Source organism: Betta splendens, chromosome 10, assembly GCF_900634795.4.
Source record: "Betta splendens chromosome 10, fBetSpl5.4, whole genome shotgun sequence".
NCBI lineage: Eukaryota > Metazoa > Chordata > Actinopteri > Anabantiformes > Osphronemidae > Betta > Betta splendens.
The window spans coordinates 6,930,984-6,950,563 of record NC_040890.2 but is presented as its reverse complement, the minus strand read 5'-3'; the positions used below and the strand labels follow the sequence as shown (position 1 = coordinate 6,950,563).

Below are 19,580 nucleotides of genomic sequence, written 5' to 3'. Positions count from 1 at the left end.
ATGCTCTAACGGGATTACTCACGTTTTGGTTGGTGTACCAGTAGAGGCAGGACTCTTTGAGGATAAACCAGTACTTCCTCCATTTCTGGGTGAAGTAGCCTTTAGCGTCCTTCTTCTTCCACAGCCACCCCTCGCAGTCGCCGTGTCCCAGATCCTTACAGGAAATTCTCCTTCGACTCGCACTAGTGAGGGAACCTACAGGAAGAGAGGGATGGAGGTATAGAGCGGTACTGCACCCAAGGAACATACTAATATGTGCATCTACCGATTCAAAGCAAGCATAGATCATGGAGGATAAAATGAAGACAGAAGAAATATATTGTTGTGCATCACTGTACTGAACTGTTGCTTTTTCTTTCTGAAGTGTGGGTAAAATCTGTTTTCAAATCATTATGTCCCAGTGACAAGTCATGCAGTGCTATTAGCATCAAACATACAGAATCTAAAGCAGTAGATAAAAGCGGGTGCGTACCTTTACTTCTCTTTTTGGTTTTCGTTCTTAGGGAGGTGTAATGGAAGGACTGGGGAGAAGAGATGACTGTGCGTTAGGATACGTTACAAACCTACTGTGACACACGCTGAGGCAAAGTTCAGGCAAAGTTTGCGGTTCGGCGCTGATACGTTTCCTGCCTCTCTGCGTTCTACAGACGTGGCTTCATTTTATCACGCGGCCGGTGGAGAGGATTACAGGCGCGCAGGGCTCACTGTGCTAAAACCGCTACAGCTGAAAGCTGCCACGGAAACCAAAGCTCAGAGATGTTAGGAGGTCACAGTTACATCACAGCCTTAAAATGCTTTTCCTCTGTGGTCTGCAAATAAAAACACATTTTATTTTAAATGCCAATATTGAGTTACAGCTACAGATGTTTCTGGTCTTGAAGGTCTGTGACTTAAATCACTATTGATAATTAGCGTTATTTATCTAGGTCATAAAGTTGGATAAACACCATGTCTGTCAGCTGAGGTGACTCATTATATGCTACAATTCATAGTGCTCTAGTGAAGAGGCCCGGGCTAAAAGCTAAGGCTGTTCCCTGTGCCACAATAACCTGAATGTGAAAACCAATTTACCTCATCTGACTGTGATCTTTGATTTCATTATTACAGCCCTGAATGGGTTTAATCTCAGGTATCTGGCCTATTCTTGTCTGGCTGTATCGCGTCTTCATTTAACGGTGGATTTGGTTGCTAGGAGACCGGTGATGTAACCGTGAAGGGTTCTGTTGCCTGAGCAAATTGGGATTTGAAGCTAAATATACTGGAAAAACAAAATTGTTTGAAAATCACAACAAACATCAGAGAAACAGTCGGCGTGTGTGCGTCTGCGGCGCTCGCTCTCGTACCTTCCTCATGGAGGCCGCGCCGGAGCTCCCTGAGCCTGAGTACCTGTGGGAGGACAGGGCAGATTGAACACAACCACAGAGGACTCCCTCGGTCAGTTCCAGGCGCGCTGGTTAAACCACAGTCAACCTCAGACAAACTCACCTGTCTGTCGTGTCTGCTCGCAGCGTGTCCGCACCTCGCTGATGAACAGAGGGAAAAGAGAGTCTGTTACACAGCTCAAAAGTCATATATAATAATGCCTTCACCTGCAACACAGCTATAGATGCATACAGATTTAAAATCATTACAGGTTGTACATTAAAGTTTTTAGAATTTGAAGAGTTCAACCATCAACGAACCGTTTCAATCTGATTACAGGCCTGCTTTCACGGTGACTATAATTCAATCAGGTCTGACCAGTAATTCAATCACTGAACAACTTGTGAAATCCTTTCCACAGTTTTTTTAAAGTGCTACCGATGTCCTTTTAAAACATAATTTCAGCAGCGGACAGAAAGGCTTCCGCGTAGAAGGATGACTCTGCGTGGGCGTGCGTGCGGATCCCACGAGGCTCTGGAACATTATTTTTTTAGGTAATTAGTGTTAGTGAGGAAGAGAAGCCTTTGAGGTGTTAGTGCCCAGGGCTGCGCCGTCTCATTGTGGATGGTTCTTTTCAGTGTTAATGTGCTGCATATGACTATGCACTAAAATACAAGAATACGGGATAAACAGCTCACTCGCTTCCCAAAATGTTGCTGCCGTGCCTTTATCTTTCAACATCGAGACCGAGGATGAGGAAGAAGGTGATGGACGGTTTAACATATGTTTGTTTCGGAGTCATAGTATAGTTCTTGTGTTACCAAACATGTGAGTCACTGCCATGAGAAACGCACAGCTGAGAGGGTGAGACAGGGCTGGTGTGAGCTCAGCTGTTAGCACGCTGCCAATGTGTGTGTTTGCATGCACTGCGTTTTAAGCACAGTCTGTTAGTCGCGATTGTAATTGGTCTGGCTGATGCTGAGTCATACACCTACTCACAGGGATGTGTGTTTTAGCGCGTGTGTGCGCGTCCGCGTGTGTGTTTGTCCAGAATAAATGAAATCTTCGGCTCGAGCCTGTTTGAGGAGATGGGGATATTAGGATGAGTTAGGATGAGTCGTGAGACGGCGATCCTGAATACAAATACGCGCCTGAGCGCAAGTGTGTGTTTGGTTGGACTGGGAGGAAAGTAGTGACGAGCGTGACCGGAAGTATAATTGTCATTCACACAGTAGAGGATGCTGGACGTCCTTCGCTCCAGTTCCTCATCCTCATTTTCACCTCCACCTGACACACACACACGCATGCACACACGCACACGCGCACACACACACACACACACACACACACACACACACACACACACACACACACACACACACACACACACACACACACGCGCACGTGATTACAGCAGTGTGAATCTGATCTGTGATTTCTCATGATCTCTGATCTCAAAGGTATTATTATCCCTCACTGTTATTTTACTGAGCTTTTTTTTCTATTTGTTCTAACTCGAAGTCGTTTGTCCTGTTTTTTTAATCAGGTAAAATTTAATTTAGTGTTGACCAACTTTCTGAAACAGCGTCTGGCACATGCTTTTCAAACACCAGTGTTTGTTGACTATTTGAAGTGGTTGCATCATCCACATTTACACTGTTTGTGCTACTGGCAGGATTGACGTCTTTCCTATGTTCATGGTTACAAAGGTACAGCTCAGCCGCAGACAGGCTGTGGACGAACAGAAGGACGCTCGTTTGCGACCAGATGGACGGAAACCATCGTTTTACTGTATCTGTTGAAGGGAGCAGCAATCGCTGAGGCGCTGTACGTACAGGCAAAGGCTCAGGCGGCTGGTCGAGGCGCAGGGTGGACGACAACATGGAGGGGCTGATGGGGAAGCTGGGGCTGCTGGGATTTCGGCTCTTGCGCCGAGAGCGCCTGGTGGAGTCCCGTCGGCTCTCTCGGCCCGGGCCCTCCGGTTCCTCCTCGATCACCAGGATCTTGTCGTCGCTAAGGTAACGCAGCAGGGAATTGTCTGAATCTGCAGTGAAAAAGAAACGGAAGTCAATAAATTAGCGGGACAGACCAAACAGAACCGAACGCCACAGAGAAGCGGGAGGGGGGGTGAATATAGTGGTCCACAGATAAAGCCCTGACCCCAAGGCTGTGGCATCTGATAGGAACCCACAGCTGGGGACGAACAGCTAATCCGTGTGCAGTGATTAGGCCGTTTTCTGGAGCACCGCTGCTAAATCTCGCCAGTCAGAAAGTTTTATCCCACTTTAGCCCCAGATAGACAAAGCTTGTTATCTAATTTGTTTATTATACATACACTTACATTTGGAAAGCTAAAAGTGGCTTAGAGAAAGAGAAGAAGAAAGGCAGAAGTATTGTGCTTTAATGTTATTCATAGACTTTGTGCCGGTAGAATGGAGGGATCCTCCGTTGAATACAGATCGAGTCTCGCCGCAAAACGGTGAAGCCGGTTAGAATCGGTCACATAGAAATACCCTCATTTCCAGAGCGGCTGTATAAATGCAATTTCCCTGCATTTATGTTTATTTATCGCTCTGTTGGATACATACCTGGCAGATATGTATCCTCACACAACCACACCACCATGGATAACCAGAGGATGAGCTGAAATGCGTTGAGCGGAGTATGGAGCAGAGCGCAGCGCCAGTCCGCTGTGGGCTGAGCGCGTGAAGGGCCGCGTGTGTGTGTGTGTGTGTGTGTGTGAGTGTGTGTGTGTGTGTGTGTGTGGGGGCGTATACCTCGGCTCCCTCTCTTGCCCATGCTCGGCTCCTTGGCCTCGGCCATCCAGTTATATTCAGGGGGCATGGAAACGGGTCTGAGGTCACCTGGAACGACCAATCAGCAGTCAGAGAGTCGGCTGCGGGTGAGGGAGTGGGGGAAAGCGGCGGTTGGGAGACAGCTGGGGGGAGGGGGGAAGGCAGGTGAGACGAGTGAGTGCAGGTGAGGGGGAAGGATCAGGAGACTCTCAGGGGAACATTAGAATGGACTGAACATTATTTACAGGTGATAAAACCGTCCTGTGGGCCAGAAAACCGAATAAATAAAAGCTCTGCAGTGCCGGGTGATATTGTCTGAAAGTTCAGGACTAAAAGCACCTTCGTTCACAATTAACGGTTACATTTATATCATTAAGTTAAATAAGATGACTATTGTTTATAGTGGCCGGTGACTAGAACCAGGCAGAAAAACTCAAAAGGTCACTGTTTTTTTTGTCAAGAGCTTGGCTGACTCAACATTTTTCCAATACTTCTTGTTGGTGGTGGTCACGTGGCCCTTCAACGCACATCATAGCAGTCTGTAGAGAGTCTCCAAGATAAGCAGGCAAAGTGTGCGACAGGGGTGGACTGGAGTGGACACGGGTGGATGGGTGGGCAGACAGGGAGCTGGACACCGAGTTTTACTGGACGGACCCTGTGGCATGTGATCAGTGTTTAGGTGTAGTCATGGTAACACAAGGAAGCACAGCCATGAAGTGAAGTCATGATCTCACACACACACACACACACACACACACAGAATGGAGTAAAAAACATGCTTTATTTCAGGTCGTCTCACCGTGAGTGGGGGTCTTGTCCCGCCGGCGAACCCCCGTGTTGCGCCCCCTGTCGTAGTCAGGCCCCAGCGGTCCGTCTCCCTCCAGCAGAGAGAAGTACTGACCGCTGTCCTGATCCAGGAAGTAGCTCACAGCCTCGGACCCTTTGGAGCCGGACTGGGAGCTCACGCTGTATCGGTTGATGTCGTCACACGACATCAGACCCAGTTCGTCCCTGGAGGGAGCACACCTGTTATGGTCGCTGCCGTAACCGTAGCAATCAATGCAACGACCATCATCTGACATCTGACCTGGGGCTGTAGAGTCCAGAGACCGGAGAGAGGATGTAGACGTCCTGCATGCTGGGTGCATCCATTTTGGACATGCCCAGAGTGCCACCGGGTGTAGGGGACGTGCTGGTGGGGCTGGTGGGCACCGGCTGAAGACAGAAGAAGACACTAGTTGAGTTCATAGCGGATGATGGTGAGGGAACCTGGAGCCCGAACTCCTGAGCACTAGTTCCTCAGCTAACGCACAGAAACAATGCTGTTACCAGCTCAAGGAACACTTTAGTTGATTCTTCCTTGTGCTGCAGCTGACACTTGTTTTAACGCTGAATCACAAACAGCAGTTGTTTTTAATAGAGCTGCCATGTTGTCTATGTCATCCCTTTTCATACCGTAGCCGTCTGACTGTGGCGCCTCTCCCGTGTTCAGTCGTTTCACTATTCTGTCATCTCATCTCAAACCTCTTCACTCACGCAGGGCTCTCTCCACGTCTGTTCCCATGACAACCTCTCCTCTCCCATCTTCTCCTCGCTCGTCCTCCTCTCCCCTCGCCCGCGCTACGAGACATGGGGAGGACGGAGTGGGGGAGCTAGCGTGGCTTCCTACCTCAGCCTCGACTCAAGGACACGTAGATTCGTTTGTCATCAGGTCCTCCACGAGGACAGGATGCCTCGCTTACGATGTCATGGGAACTCAGTTCAGATTTCAAATGAATTATATTGCTCCTCAGCCGGAACAGCTATAGTGACAAATACGTAGCTTGCGCTGACAATCTGTCCCTGAGGATGAGGTTCCCCAGATTGGGAAAAATGGAGGGTTTCTCCTTACGTCTGAGGAGCATGCTTGTTTTCAGAAAGAGAGGCGCGAGTGTGGACAGAATGGATAAGCAGCCACTGCGCTGGAGCGGGGCAAGACAGGCAGCGTTCTCATTAAGATGGCCAAGTGTTTCATCATTTCATCAGCAGTGCATTAAGAAAATTCATTTCATTTTCCAAACTTCGCCTCGCTCCCCCTCGACGCCCTCGCTTCCTCCGTCCTCAGGCTCAGGTCTCTATATCTTTGTGTCGTTCCCCGGCATGGTTTCCCTCAGCTTACAGTAAGACGACTTCCCAATAAATAACCAAGGCGGGGTGGAAGCAGAGGGACGCGAGAGGGAGAGGGCAAACTACAAAGACAGAGAGGCAGAGGAAGATGGTGCAGGAGAGGGTGAGCGAGGCGGCGGAGCTGTGCAGTGTGGTGACTGGTGCTGAAAGTAAAAACAGTAATTTAGTGATTACAGCCCACTGCTGCCTGCATGGGGAACAGGGCGAAGTGGAGGGACTTCCACAGCAGGAGAAATTCCAATCTGTTAAAACAGCACTTAAACCGTTTGACCCCTGCTGTGTCCACTGCAAACTACCTCTGAATCCACTGAACACTTCCTCAGAGACTAATATTCCCATAATTACCACAGGCAACCGGCAACACGGAGGCTCCTAACTAATACACACTCACATACTGTCCTCAATGTGAGATTTTGACTAATAAGTACTAGTGGTTATTCATAGACCTGCTACAGTAGGAACAATAGAACAAAGACAAACTAATATGACGCTGTTGAAGTGACCACAGGCGCTTTGTCTCAGCTGAACCCTGAATAATTAATATGAGAGTGTATCATGTATGTGATGATTGGACAAACAACAGTTTTATGTGATGGCTGTTGAGCGTTGTGTGAGTAGATTGATACCAATCCCTTAACTGTACACTGATTATTCAAATATGCAAAACAGCACTGTCTAAGGGTCCATGTATTATATAAAAAAAAAAAATATATATATATATATATATATATATATATATATATATATATATATATACTAATATATGTGCGTTTATTGAGGGCAAGTTAGGAACAATATCGGTTTTCTTTCTTTAGTTTCTTAACTGCTTCATATGCACAACCCACTTTTTGCTAGGAAAGATGTTTTAGTTTCTTGTTGAGCAGTTGATAACATTCTATATGTAGATTTACGCTTACTTACTTTCTTTGCAAAACATTTGGCCAATGCTGATTTATAAAACAGGTGCTGGGCTGATTTGAATGCCCTAAGTATTAATATGCAAGTTTAATATAATAATAATAATAATAATGTTACAAAACACTGAAAGTGAAGGTGTGTCCAAACATTATGTATGTCACGATCTGGGTTTTGTGTCTAGTTGTTTCCGGTTTTATTTTGGTAATCTCCCGGTCTCTGTTTTTGGTTTGAGCTTTACTTCCGGTTTTTGTTCTTCTCACAGCTGTTCCCTGTTAGTACCGGTCCGCATTATCCACACCTGCACTTCATCGGCTATTAGTTCACTTTGTATTTAACCACCACCTTTGTCCTCGGTTCCCCGCCAGATCGTTGTTTGTGTTTCCTCGTTCTAGTGTTTGTATGTTGTACGCCTCTCTGGATGATCTACTGTTACCTGTGTATGACCCCGGACCGTTGTGACCTGAGTTCTGGAATAAACCCTCATTTTCACTAACTACGTCGTGTCCTGGCGCTGTGCATTTGGGTCCTTATATGCCGTTACTGACAGAACGATCTGTCAGAAGATTTCCTGCCCCAGTCTGCCGGTGGATATTCGCGGAGACCTAAATAGGTTCGCTAAGGCATACGCGGAAGCGCACAGCCTTGAGGACCGTCTCCGCCATGTAAAGCAGGGCATCGAACTGCTGACGGCTGAGTTCTGGTGGCGTGCGTATCCCGGGGTGCAGACGTTCTACGAGAGACTTCGTTCGCTGCAGAGGGAATTGGTGTGCGCGCTGCACGCATCGGCCACCTGTGTCTCCGCAGCCGCTCCTACCGCTGTTTCATCGCTTTTCGTTCCCGTTCCTGTTCCTGTCGCCGCTCCGGCGGTTCCAGCCCAAGTTCCAGACGCCGCGACCTCGTTTCACCATGCGGATCCCGTTACAGAGGTCCGGTCCACACCGCTCCCAGCGCCTCAAACGACGGACAGTCGTAGTTGCTCCGGACGGCGACGGGGCGGAGGCGCGGTTCCAGGATTCCGGGTCCCGCGGGTCTCGGTCATGGGGACCGAGCAGCCTCCCTCTCGGACAGAGGAGTCCCTTGAGTCTCCGACTGACTGTGTCCCTCTGATAGCAGGCATCCCAGACAGCGTCGCCCGACGGGTCCACCTCCACTGTTCTCCCCCGGTCGCGTTCCTCTTCGCTCACCTGATGGACATGGCTGATTCAGCAGCAGACTCGGGCACAAGGGACCAGTTGTTTGAGGAGGCAGCGGCCCTCATCCTGAGGGAACCTGTCCTGCGTGCGGCTCTGCAACTCCCAGGTCTGCAACCAGCAGTCACGCCTCATCCCACGTCTCAGTCAGGTCAGTCGAGCCCAGTTCAGTCTCCAGTCCAGTCGAGCCCAGTTCAGTCTCCAGTCCAGTCGAGCCCAGTTCAGTCTCCAGTCCAGTCGAGCCCAGTTCAGTCTCCAGTCCAGCCGAGCCCAGTTCAGTCTCCAGTCCAGCCGAGCCCAGTTCAGTCTCCAGTCCAGCCGAGCCCAGTTCAGTCTCCAGTCCAGCCGAGCCCAGCTCAGTCTCCAGTCCCGTCGAGCCCAGCTCAGTCTCCAGTCCCGTCGAGCCCAGCTCAGTCTCCAGTCCCGTCGAGCCCAGCTCAGTCTCCAGTCCCGTCGAGCCCAGCTCAGTCTCCAGTCCCGCCGAGCCCAGTTCAGTCTCCAGTCCAGCCGAGCCCAGTTCAGTCTCCAGTCCAGCCGAGCCCAGTTCAGTCTCCAGTCCCGTCGAGCCCAGTTCAGTCTCCAGTCCCGTCGAGCCCAGTTCAGTCTCCAGTCCCGTCGAGCCCAGTTCAGTCTCCAGTCCAGCCGCGAGCTGTTCAGTCTCCAGTCCAGCCGCGAGCTGTTCAGTCTCCAGTCCAGCCGCGAGCTGCTCAGTCTCCAGTCCAGCCGCGAGCTGCTCAGTCTCCAGTCCAGCCGCGAGCTGCCCAGTCTCCAGTCCAGCCGCGAGCTGTCCAGTCTCCAGTCCAGCCGCGAGCTGTCCAGTCTCCAGTCCAGCCGCGAGCTGTCCAGTCTCCAGTCCAGCCGCGAGCTGTCCAGTCTCCAGTCCAGCCGCGAGCTGTCCAGTCTCCAGTTCAGTCCAGTCACGTTCCTGTCCAGGCTCCAGTTCAGTCCAGTCACGTTCCTGTCCAGGCTCCAGTTCAGTCCAGTCACGTTCCTGTCCAGGCTCCAGTTCAGTCCAGTCACGTTCCTGTCCAGGCTCCAGTTCAGTCCAGTCACGTTCCTGTCCAGGCTCCAGTTCAGTCCAGTCACGTTCCTGTCCAGGCTCCAGTTCAGCCCAGTCACGTTCCTGTCCAGGCTCCAGTTCAGTCCAGTCACGTTCCTGTCCAGGCTCCAGTTCAGCCCAGTCACGTTCCTGTCCAGGCTCCAGTTCAGCCCAGTCACGTTCCTGTCCAGGCTCCAGTTCAGTCCAGTCACGTTCCTGTCCAGGCTCCAGTTCAGTCCAGTCACGCGCAGGTCGTGTCCCAACCAGAGGGCACCACCTGTCGTACAGGTGCTATGCACACCCGATCAGGCCCGACGTCTGCTCCGTCGAGCTCGGCGGCGGCAAGTAGCCATGCCAGCTCCAGAGTAGATGCCGTTCCAGTCCCTGTCGGCCAAGTAGATGCCGTTCCAGTCCCTGTCGGCCAAGTAGATGCCGTTCCAGTCCCTGTCGGCCAAGTGGATGCCGTTCCAGTCCCTGTCGGCCAAGTGGATGCCGTTCCAGTCCCTGTCGGCCAAGTGGATGCCGTTCCAGTCCCTGTCGGCCAAGTGGATGCCGTTCCAGTCCCTGTCGGCCAAGTGGATGCCGTTCCAGTCCCTGTCGGCCAAGTGGATGCCGTTCCAGTCCCTGTCGGCCATGTTGCGGCCTCTGTCGGCCATGTTGCGGCCGTTCCAGTCTCTGTCGGCCATGTTGCGGCCGTTCCAGTTCCTGTCACCCTCGGAGCCGCAGCGCCCGCCGGCCTCCAGGAGGAGGCGGCGCCAGCTGCAGTCCCCGCGCACCTCCAGGAGGAGGCGGCGCCAGCTGCAGTCCCCGCGCACCTCCAGGAGGAGGTCGCGCCAGCTGCAGTCCCCGCGCACCTCCAGGAGGAGGTCGCGCCAGCTGCAGTCCCCGCGCACCTCCAGGAGGAGGTCGCGCCAGCTGCAGTCCCCGCGCACCTCCAGGAGGGGGTCGCGCCAGCTGCAGTCCCCGCGCACCTCCAGGAGGGGGTCGCGCCCGTCGCAGTCCCGGCGGACCTCCAGGAGGGGGTCGCGCCCGTCGCAGTCCCGGCGGACCTCCAGGAGGGGGTCGCGCCCGTCGCAGTCCCGGCGGACCTCCAGGAGGGGGTCGCGCCCGTCGCAGTCCCGGCGGACCTCCAGGAGGGGGTCGCGCCCGTCGCGGCTCCGGCCGCACCTGCATCGGTTCCTGGCGGCTCGGCTCCGGCCGCACCTGCATCGGTTCCTGGCGTCGCGGCTACGGCCGCACCTGCATCGGTTCCTGGCGGCTCGGCTCCGGCCGCACCGGCATCGGTTCCTGCCTCGTCCCCACGTCTGCCTTCGCCTCCGGTTCCTGCCTCGTCTCTGGCTCCGCCGCCGGACGGGTGGCCTCGCCCTCGGTACCTCCCGCTGCTTGGATGGCGCTGCCTCCTGCGGCGCCGTCCGCCTCGACTCCTCAACCGCCTGGATCAGCGTCCGCCAGGAGGACATCGCCGTTCGGGGAGATCCCCGTGGACGCTGGCCCAGCCCAGGGGCGCTGGGTGTGCCCCTCTGCCTCAGAGGGGGCAGAGGCGGCTGGGCAGGATCTCGCCGCGTCTCCACCCGCCTTAAGAAGGAGCAGCGGGACGTTCGTTATTCATGCAACCCTGGACTTCTCTCATGGACTCTGTTCTTGTTTCATTGGACATTCGTGTTGGTTTCTTGATTTGGGACTCGGTCTTGTTCTGTTTTTCTGTTAGGGTGTCCTCTGGTCTGTCGAGTTCGGGCGTGAGTTTTGTTTTGATGGGGGTTCCCGTTCTGCCCTCCCCCAGTCCGCCCTCCGCCCGCCCTGTCGGTGTTCTGTGCGGGTTGTTTTTTGGTTCTGGTCCCTCCGCCGGTCCTCCCTTCCGCCCGCCCGTGCTCGGGTTTGTTTGTTTTTTGTTTGGTCGTCTGAATCCGCCCTTGGGGGGGGGGGGGGTACTGTCACGATCTGGGTTTGTGTCTAGTTGTTTCCGGTTTTATTTTGGTATCTCCCGGTCCTGTTTTTGGTTTGAGCTTTACTTTCCGGTTTTTGTTCTTCTCACAGCTGTTCCCTGTTAGTACCGGTCCGCATTATCCACACCTGCACTTCATCGGCTATTAGTTCACTTTGTATTTAACCACCACCTTTGTCCTCGGTTCCCCGCCAGATCGTTGTTTGTGTTTCCTCGTTCTAGTGTTTGTATGTTACCGTTGCTCCAGTTCGTTGACTCTGAGCCTGCCTTATCCCTGCCTGTCACGCCTCTCTGGATGATCTACTGTTACCTGTGTATGACCCCGGACCGTTGTGACCTGAGTTCTGGAATAAACCCTCATTTTCACTAACTACGTCGTGTCCTGGCGCTGTGCATTTGGGTCCTTATATGCCGTTACTGACAATGTATAACGTTATATAACATTAGAATATAAGTATTAGAGTATATAAACTTTAAGATGTTGAAGATCAGTATGAGATGGGAAATAAATATTTTTAACATTTATGTGTAAGTGATGATTTAATTTCAGTAAACACTGCCTCAGGCTCATTAGATAAAAAATCCACAAGGTCATCTCAAAACTGATGAACCAGAAGGAAAACCAGTGCATCACCATCTCAAGTCACATTCCTCTAATCCTATTAATATCTTTGTAATCAGGTAATTTACTTCAGAAAAATTTTTGCCTAGAACTTCATCTGCTGATGAGAACAGTAAGATACGATATGGAGTTACTGGTGGAACAGTGGCCGTGCTGTAACACAACCACCGTCATCAGCTGCACTGAAAGTAGAGCATGAACATCTTCGAAGTGATGCCTGTGACTTCACAGTCAGTCGTGATCCCAAAAGTGAACCAGAAGCATGTGCTGTAAGCAGGCGTTCGGGCGCTGCATCAATAATGCACGGCAGACATTTAAAGGCAGCAATAATTTAGACGTCTCAGGGTATAACGAATTTATGAAAGCGGGGTCCCGGACGCTGTGTAGCATATGTGTGACCAGCGCAGTGACCTGTGATGAGCCATCGATTCGCACGTCAAAGCACACGCTCGTGTTTTTCAGGGGCAGCAGGCGCGCGGGTTGTGATCGTCGCATTCCAGCAAATCATCAGATTGCTTCTCCTCCAGATCAACAGACAAAGAGAGAGAGAGAGGATGATACGTGCCATTATATCGTACAGTAAAATAGGTTGCCATGGAGGGATTTGGTGCTGGAATCAAATGATAATTTGCACAGATAAATTGTTTCCTTTGCGGATTCAGTTATAATCCATCTGAACGTCTGCCACATTTGGGCTAAACTTCACAGCCGTACAATTTATCCTCCAAAACCAGGCTTAGAAGTCAGTGTGTGTGCGTGTGTGTGCGCTGTGTACTGTACTGTATGTGCAATATGCAGCCAAGGCCAAGTTCTGGACGGGTTCCTTCGCCTCTTGCAGGAGCTCCGGTGCCGATGGTGGAACGAGCGCCGCACACGTGTGCAAACAAGCCCAGACTCACCCCGACACGTACAGATGGACGCATGTGCATATGGCAGCGATTACAAACGTGCACCCCCCCACCCCCAACCTAACACACATCTCACACTCGGGCTGTTTAGCAGGATATTTTGGATCCGGTGAATTATCTCCAGTATTTGCTGAGTAGCGGCTCTTGTTTCGGAGCCAGTGGAGCTGCCTGTAGTTGCTCATGAATAATTAAGAGCTCCAGAGAGAGAGAGAGAGAGAGAGAGAGAGAGAACAAATCTAAAGCAATCCTTTCTTCTTTTCTCTCACAGATATCTCAGTGCACTGATCTAGGCGCTCGTGGTGCATATGTGCCTCAGCAGCCTGTCGGGGGGAAGAATTCCCACAATCCATCACTGTGGCAAACAGCAAATATAACAATAAGCTCCTAACAATAACTTGATTCGCTAACAAGGCAGCAGCCTGGAAACAGTTCTGATGGAAACAGGTGAGGACAGGGTGTGACTGGTTTCTAGGCTTCACAGAACACGACGAGCAGCAGAATCCCTAAGTCTCTCACCTTAAAGATTGCGCTAATGTGCTCACAAAACAACAGTGACGTCAAAAACAACATAAAAGGGAGAGGGAGTCTAAAAAAACGGTCCAGGAGAGGGGGGGGGGGGGGGGGGGGGGGAGACGAAAAAGAACACAAAGAGCAGCTGAGAGACGAGCGGCGATCAAAGCGTGCAGCATGTAAATGAATGAGCTTGATGCGAGGTTAAAAATAGCAGGCGTGGAACACGGGGGTCTGACGAGACGCCGGCCGCCTCGCAGAGCGCCGGGAAGCACGGCGCCGCGCTCGCGCCTCACCCCTTCATCCGGCTCGGCACAACCTGTTCTTTCCGGGGCGACCAGTGGTCAAAGTCATCTTTTGGGGCCCTGAATGACGGACGCGTGGAGAGAATTAGCCCCTGAGAGAAGTGTGAACGGCAGCTCTGAGCTGTGAGCCTCCAAACAGGCATGTGCATCTACTGTACATGCACATACCATTCACTTTGAAATGGTGATGAGAATGAGAAGCTACGACGCGTCCTTGGGGGCAAAGGTTAAACGAACCAGAAGCGGGGCTAATTTGAATGTGAGTGGGAGAATGCATGGGCCTTTCGATGACCCTGCGTTGCCCTGCACCTTGTCGAGCCACAAAGGTCAGACAATTTTACACAATTTAAATATTTCACACATCTCTGGAGTGCAAATGTAAAATTTAATTAGCTACTTCCCTCCTTCTCCACATGAATTTTGAATAACCAATACCTAAAAATATGCTGTTAGAATTCATAAATGCTGTGCAGGTGGACCTTTAGCTACCAAAGCATTTGGCTTTGAAGTGTGAAAACGGGGGTTTGTTCAAATGCGCAACAGGAGGATTGATGCAAGGTCAAACATTGGACAAGTTTCCTTTGAAATCATTTGTGTAAAGCGCCAGCAGGAGAAAGCGCCGTGTGGGCAGCAGAAACAAGAGCGGACAGTGAGAGGGTGCGTGTGCTGATGAACCGCGGCCCGTGTGCTGCGGCGCTCACCTGCAGCCCCAGCGGTTTCCAGCGGACGTTCCTGAGCAGCGCCGGCGTGGAGCTCAGGGTGTTCTGGGGCCTTTTCTTCAGCGTTAGGATGACGCCGCACGGGTCCTCTCGCAGGGCGTTGACCAGGTTCTTCAGCTGCCAGCCCACCTGATACGCACACACACATGCTCATTTTTGTTTTGAAAATTCTGAAATTCTGCAGGTTTTTCAAAGAGGAAAAAACGGGAGAACCACTATGGACTTACTCCCACTCGTTCACACCTAAAGGATGCAGTGAAAAAGAGTAGCAAGACATACTTTCACATTGTTCCTGTAACATTCAGGACCCAGATGAAGAGATCCTCGCCTGCAGTAGACTTTATCTACTAAAACCAATGGTGCCGCCGCCACAGGAAGACGCTGCCCCACACACCACGCTGCTCCACTACTACTGCTCTGACGCAACTGTCATACTGAGATAAAGGATGGCTTAGTCAGGGTGCTTCCAGTCATACGAGAGGGAAAATCCTCTTGTAGCATCCTTTCGCTCATACGAGCGAAAGGATGCTACAAGAGGCTGCGCTTTCTCATGACCCCAGCCTGTCTGTGTCTCTGTGTCCAGAGCTCATAGGACTCGTCAGACCATGATTGACAACGTGGATCTGGGCGGCTGGAAGTGTCCTCGGAGGGCACACAAACAGGCACACACACACACACACACACACACACACACACACACACACACACACACACACACACACACACACACACACACACACACACACACACACACACACCGACGCTGACCAGCCTGTCAGCCTTTACTGTTCTGTTTCTTTGGCCCGTCTCTGGGTGCACTGTTCATCGACAAGAGGAGCAGCAACTTAAGGAAGATTATCTACACTGGTAAATTTTGATTTGGTACCAACCAAAATCCGTCAGACACCAAAGACTGACATCACAAAATGTGCAACATGGTTTACTTTTATATGACATATTTTTATTAGGTTTTCTGCTTCAGATGTTTTGCACAACAGCTAAGTTTATAAAAGTTGTGATGTGACAGCTCAGAAGCTGATTAGCTTGGGTTTGAATCACAAAGTTTGCAGGAAGATAATACATTTAATATATTTTTCTGCGACATACATTCCAGCTGCTCGTATATTAATGACATTGATATCAACTGGGCCTAAAATTGGATGATGAACAATACTACAGACTAACTTCTGCAACGACACACCTGCTCAAACTTACATTCAAGGTTTATTAGTAATATTTTTTTATTATAATAATAATATATTTTTTAAATAAATAAAGTGTTTTACATTCTGATGCCAAATCTATGCTAAAGGGAACTAAACTAAAATTAAACACAATCAGCCGGCGCTGGATGCACCAGGCTCTGTGCTTGTTAACAGCAAACTAAGCAGAACTGTTCTGTAGTGCAAATACTCAGAGAGCAAAGGAAGACGGGTGGAGGCCTACCAAAATAATAGCACAGCATAAACTGCTGCTGGAGAGCGTTTTCAAATCCCTGGGGTCTTCATTATTTTCCCAGATGCTATTATCTCCACATAATTATGTTGCCTCTTCAAACAATCAGTTTGTTATTTGAGCAAATTCCACATTTTTTCCTTCAGAAGAGAAGCTGAGTTAAAAACTGTGGATCCCGTTTTGAAGTGGGTCTCAAACAGAAGCTCATGCATAGACATGAAGGCAGCTAAGTTGCTAAATATGTGGGATAGGTCTATATACTGGTTCTGTGATGTAATGACATTTGCTCACCCAGTATTGGCAGTAATCAAATTTTTAAATGTGGAGCCTCACTAGATGAAATCATCAGTCATGATGTGGACAGAGCGGTTGTTGATAACACTTCTCCATGTTTTCGCCGCCATAACTCGATTTCGAATAGAGTCTTCCCTCCTCCTCTTCCTCTTCACCCTAAGTCTCTCTTGCTTCTCACTCCCTTCCCCTGCCACACTTTCCCAGCATCCCTTCACCGCCTCACCTTCCCCTCCCCACTCACACACACACACACACACACACACACACACACACACACACACACACTTCTGTCTCCCCCAGCTTATCTCCTCCCCTAGGGTGAGGGATCAGAGTGGTGAGGGAGCTAACTGAGGGAGTAATGAGGGGTTGGGAGCTGAGAGCCAGGCAAGGGTGCGATCTGCACTGTCACCCCGGGGGGAGAGAGAGGGAGAGAGATAACGCGTGGCTCCCTCGCTCGTCAATCAAGCTGCCGCATGCAAGTTTTCACACAAGCGGCACCTATCAAGACACTTACAGAAAAAGCACACAAAGGACATCTACACACACAGACACAAGGCTTTTTTTTGTCCCTTCAGAAACCTCAAATAAATGCTGGAACAAATCGTTTGTGTCAGAGCTGACAGCGCAGGCAATAGACAGAGCGCTAAATCACATGCTCTCACAAGGCACGGTTTCATTTAAAATGGCTGCCCGTTTTTGTGCACCCCTCTCTTCGATGTGACGGGTTGGAGACAGAAATACAACTTATTCAAGTCTGAAAGTGGAACATGAGTTCACATTTCAAATCAGACGCCTCCTTCAGGGGTTTCTCCTGACAATGGGAACAAACTCCGGAAGGAGCGAGCTGACGATCACGCCGGACTGCACAAAGGTCTTGGAACAATCGTCCTATAATCTGCTCCCGCACCAAGCACAATTAGCCTACATAGCTACGCAGGCACGGGAGAGGAGGCGCCGTGGTGTGCTGGTGGTAGCAGTGGTGGCAGCAAAGGTCGTGCACCTCCAGAGCTCCTCAACACGGCGCAGGTTGGAGAACACACTGCTACGAGCTGCTGTAAAGGTTCAGAATTGGCCTTGAGAGTCTTTAAACTCACCACTGTCTGATGGTTGACTTGGATCACTTCATCCCCTGCGTGGATCTTCTTACACTGGTCTGCTGGAGACTGCAGAGGTCCGATTAGAAGAAAAAAAACCAAAAAAAAAAACAGAACATTTAGGGGATGAGGAGGCACCCATTTAGAGTAACAGATTTTGTTGGATTGTCAAGGAAAAGCTCACATTCTCTGTGGTTCCTGTGATGACGTGAAGGCCATCGTACGTTGATTTGATGTACATTCCCTGGGACAGAGGCACACATGAGGGTTCAGCATATCACAGTACACGTGTGTGGGTCTGCGTCTCCATCTGTGTGCGTGGGCCGGACTTATACCGGACTCTGGTCATAATCAGGTCACAAAGGTTAGGGCATTCCCTTCAGAACAGCTGATGGTTAGAATGTGGTGTAAAACACTTTCCAATCAAAATCTCCAACAGCTGCTTGGCTTGAAGATTCATAACTGGTTCATACTCATCAGCCAGTTCTTTAGTTTTGTTGTCTGGTGTCTTAGGAAGATATCAAACTTTACTTGGATGGGATTACATACAGTTAGACGGCATTTGTTCACTGTAAAACACATACTGGACAGATCATCAGGTCGACTTTTAGCTTTAATGCTCTTCTGCCTGAGAATCAGAGAACTAGTGAACTTATTCATTTATTCTTTGTAAATGCAAACCTAAAACTTAGCAACGCATGCATTTACTTTTTTATGTAATAATAAAAATAAAAACCCTATGACCAGACTTTGTGTAACATAATGCTGGCACTAACTACTCTTGTATTACGTGTCATATCAAACTACAAATCAGTTTTAAGACGTGTGTAACTATTCCGAGCCGTGCATGTTCAGGACATTAAAGATCTGCCTCAACCTGCAGCTGTGTAACATCCTCACTCAGGAACTAAAGGTAAAACTTGAACACTTAAAAAGCTGCTCAGAACATATTTATGGCTTGTGATTAGTGACTGTGTCGCCCCTATCTTGTTATTTTTATGTCTTTCCTCTTTAAACGTCAGTGTCTTTGTGATTTAGGAAAGCGCTGCACATGCAGTAATGGGCTTGTCCTTACCAGTCCTTCACTGGGCATGATGCTAGTGAGGTGGACCACCTCTAAATGGGCCGACTGAGACACCAGAGAGTCTGATGACAGAGAGATGATATGGTCGCATATCCCTGCTAAGGTTTTACACTGGATGTGGAGTAAAGAGAGCAGAGAGAGAGAGAGAGAGAGAAAAGAGAAAGTTATTGAGATTGGTTTTGGTCCGCTAGGGATGCTGTGACCTAGCTGGAGGAGGTGAAACAGAAATCATTTCATCAGATTGTTCCACATCACTGCTTCCATCACTCCGGCATACAAACTGCTTCCTGTCACAGCCTGTCCACGGGCATGCCCACAAGACGCCGTCAACGACGAAACAACACATCACCGATACCAGCCGGCCCCGAGGTGCCCCCGTGACATTTAGCAACATCTAAATTACACAGTGCAGATTTTATCTGCACTTGTCACTAATCTATTGCCTTCACATCAGCAAAACAAGATCACGTTGCCGACTGCTTCTCTTTTTGCCCAGTACTCACACTCTGTATATGATTTCGTTTGAATAAATATTTTAAAAGAAAAGGCCTCACCTTGCTTTTGTTCTAAATAAACCTTGAGAGTCTTTCAGGCTGTTTGTCTGCTTGGTCACGCGTGCAACTTAATTTATCGTTAGCAACATCTCAGCCTTCTAATCCTGGCTGACTGACTGCAATGGGCTTACTGAGACTGTTACCCCGGTTATACTGCCTCATCACTCCACTGCTTAGAGCGCAAGTGCATGCAAACACACACACACACACACACACACACACACACACACACACACACACACACACACACACACACACACACACACACACACACACACACACACACGACATGCAAGCGCTCACACTTGTGCACGCACCATAGCTCAGAGCCTATGATTCATTCAGTGTGAGAGAAAAGGTGAAGAATCTTCACTGTGATGCTGATGCTCCTTCTCTTTGTGTCTCTCTTACTTTTAACACACAAATACTGCTTCCATTGTTTGTGGGTCAGTTAATTGAACTGCCTGATTCTGATTACACAGACATATTATTATTAATGTCACACAAGGACACAAGAAAGAGCTTTGAAACAAGAATCGTGCATGTACAGCCATGAAATAGCATTAATGTGCAGAGGGCTTTAACTGGAACCCACAGTAAGTGACAGTCTGGCTCTACTTGCA

General features: G+C 50.0%; 1 protein-coding gene across 5 annotated transcripts in view; it reads right to left on the bottom strand.

Annotated features, from left to right (window-relative positions):
- The window catches only part of si:ch211-26b3.4 (connector enhancer of kinase suppressor of ras 2), a 49,487-nt gene that overhangs the window by 5,989 nt on the left and 23,918 nt on the right, over positions 1–19,580 (bottom strand). For 4 of the 5 annotated variants that reach the window (XM_055512203.1, XM_029164669.3, XM_041072617.2 and 1 more), the window contains exons 6-17: positions 18,395–18,514; positions 17,504–17,563; positions 17,320–17,388; positions 14,459–14,605; positions 5,245–5,372; positions 4,957–5,168; positions 4,140–4,226; positions 3,198–3,406; positions 1,486–1,523; positions 1,344–1,386; positions 473–521; positions 23–195 (exon numbers count right to left, since the gene is read on the bottom strand). In XM_055512203.1, the coding sequence (XP_055368178.1) occupies positions 23–195; positions 473–521; positions 1,344–1,386; positions 1,486–1,523; positions 3,198–3,406; positions 4,140–4,226; positions 4,957–5,168; positions 5,245–5,372; positions 14,459–14,605; positions 17,320–17,388; positions 17,504–17,563; positions 18,395–18,514 (1,335 nt within the window). The remainder of the gene's footprint in view (positions 1–22; positions 196–472; positions 522–1,343; positions 1,387–1,485; positions 1,524–3,197; positions 3,407–4,139; positions 4,227–4,956; positions 5,169–5,244; positions 5,373–14,458; positions 14,606–17,319; positions 17,389–17,503; positions 17,564–18,394; positions 18,515–19,580) is intronic. The other variant, XM_029164670.3, reaches the window with a different exon arrangement.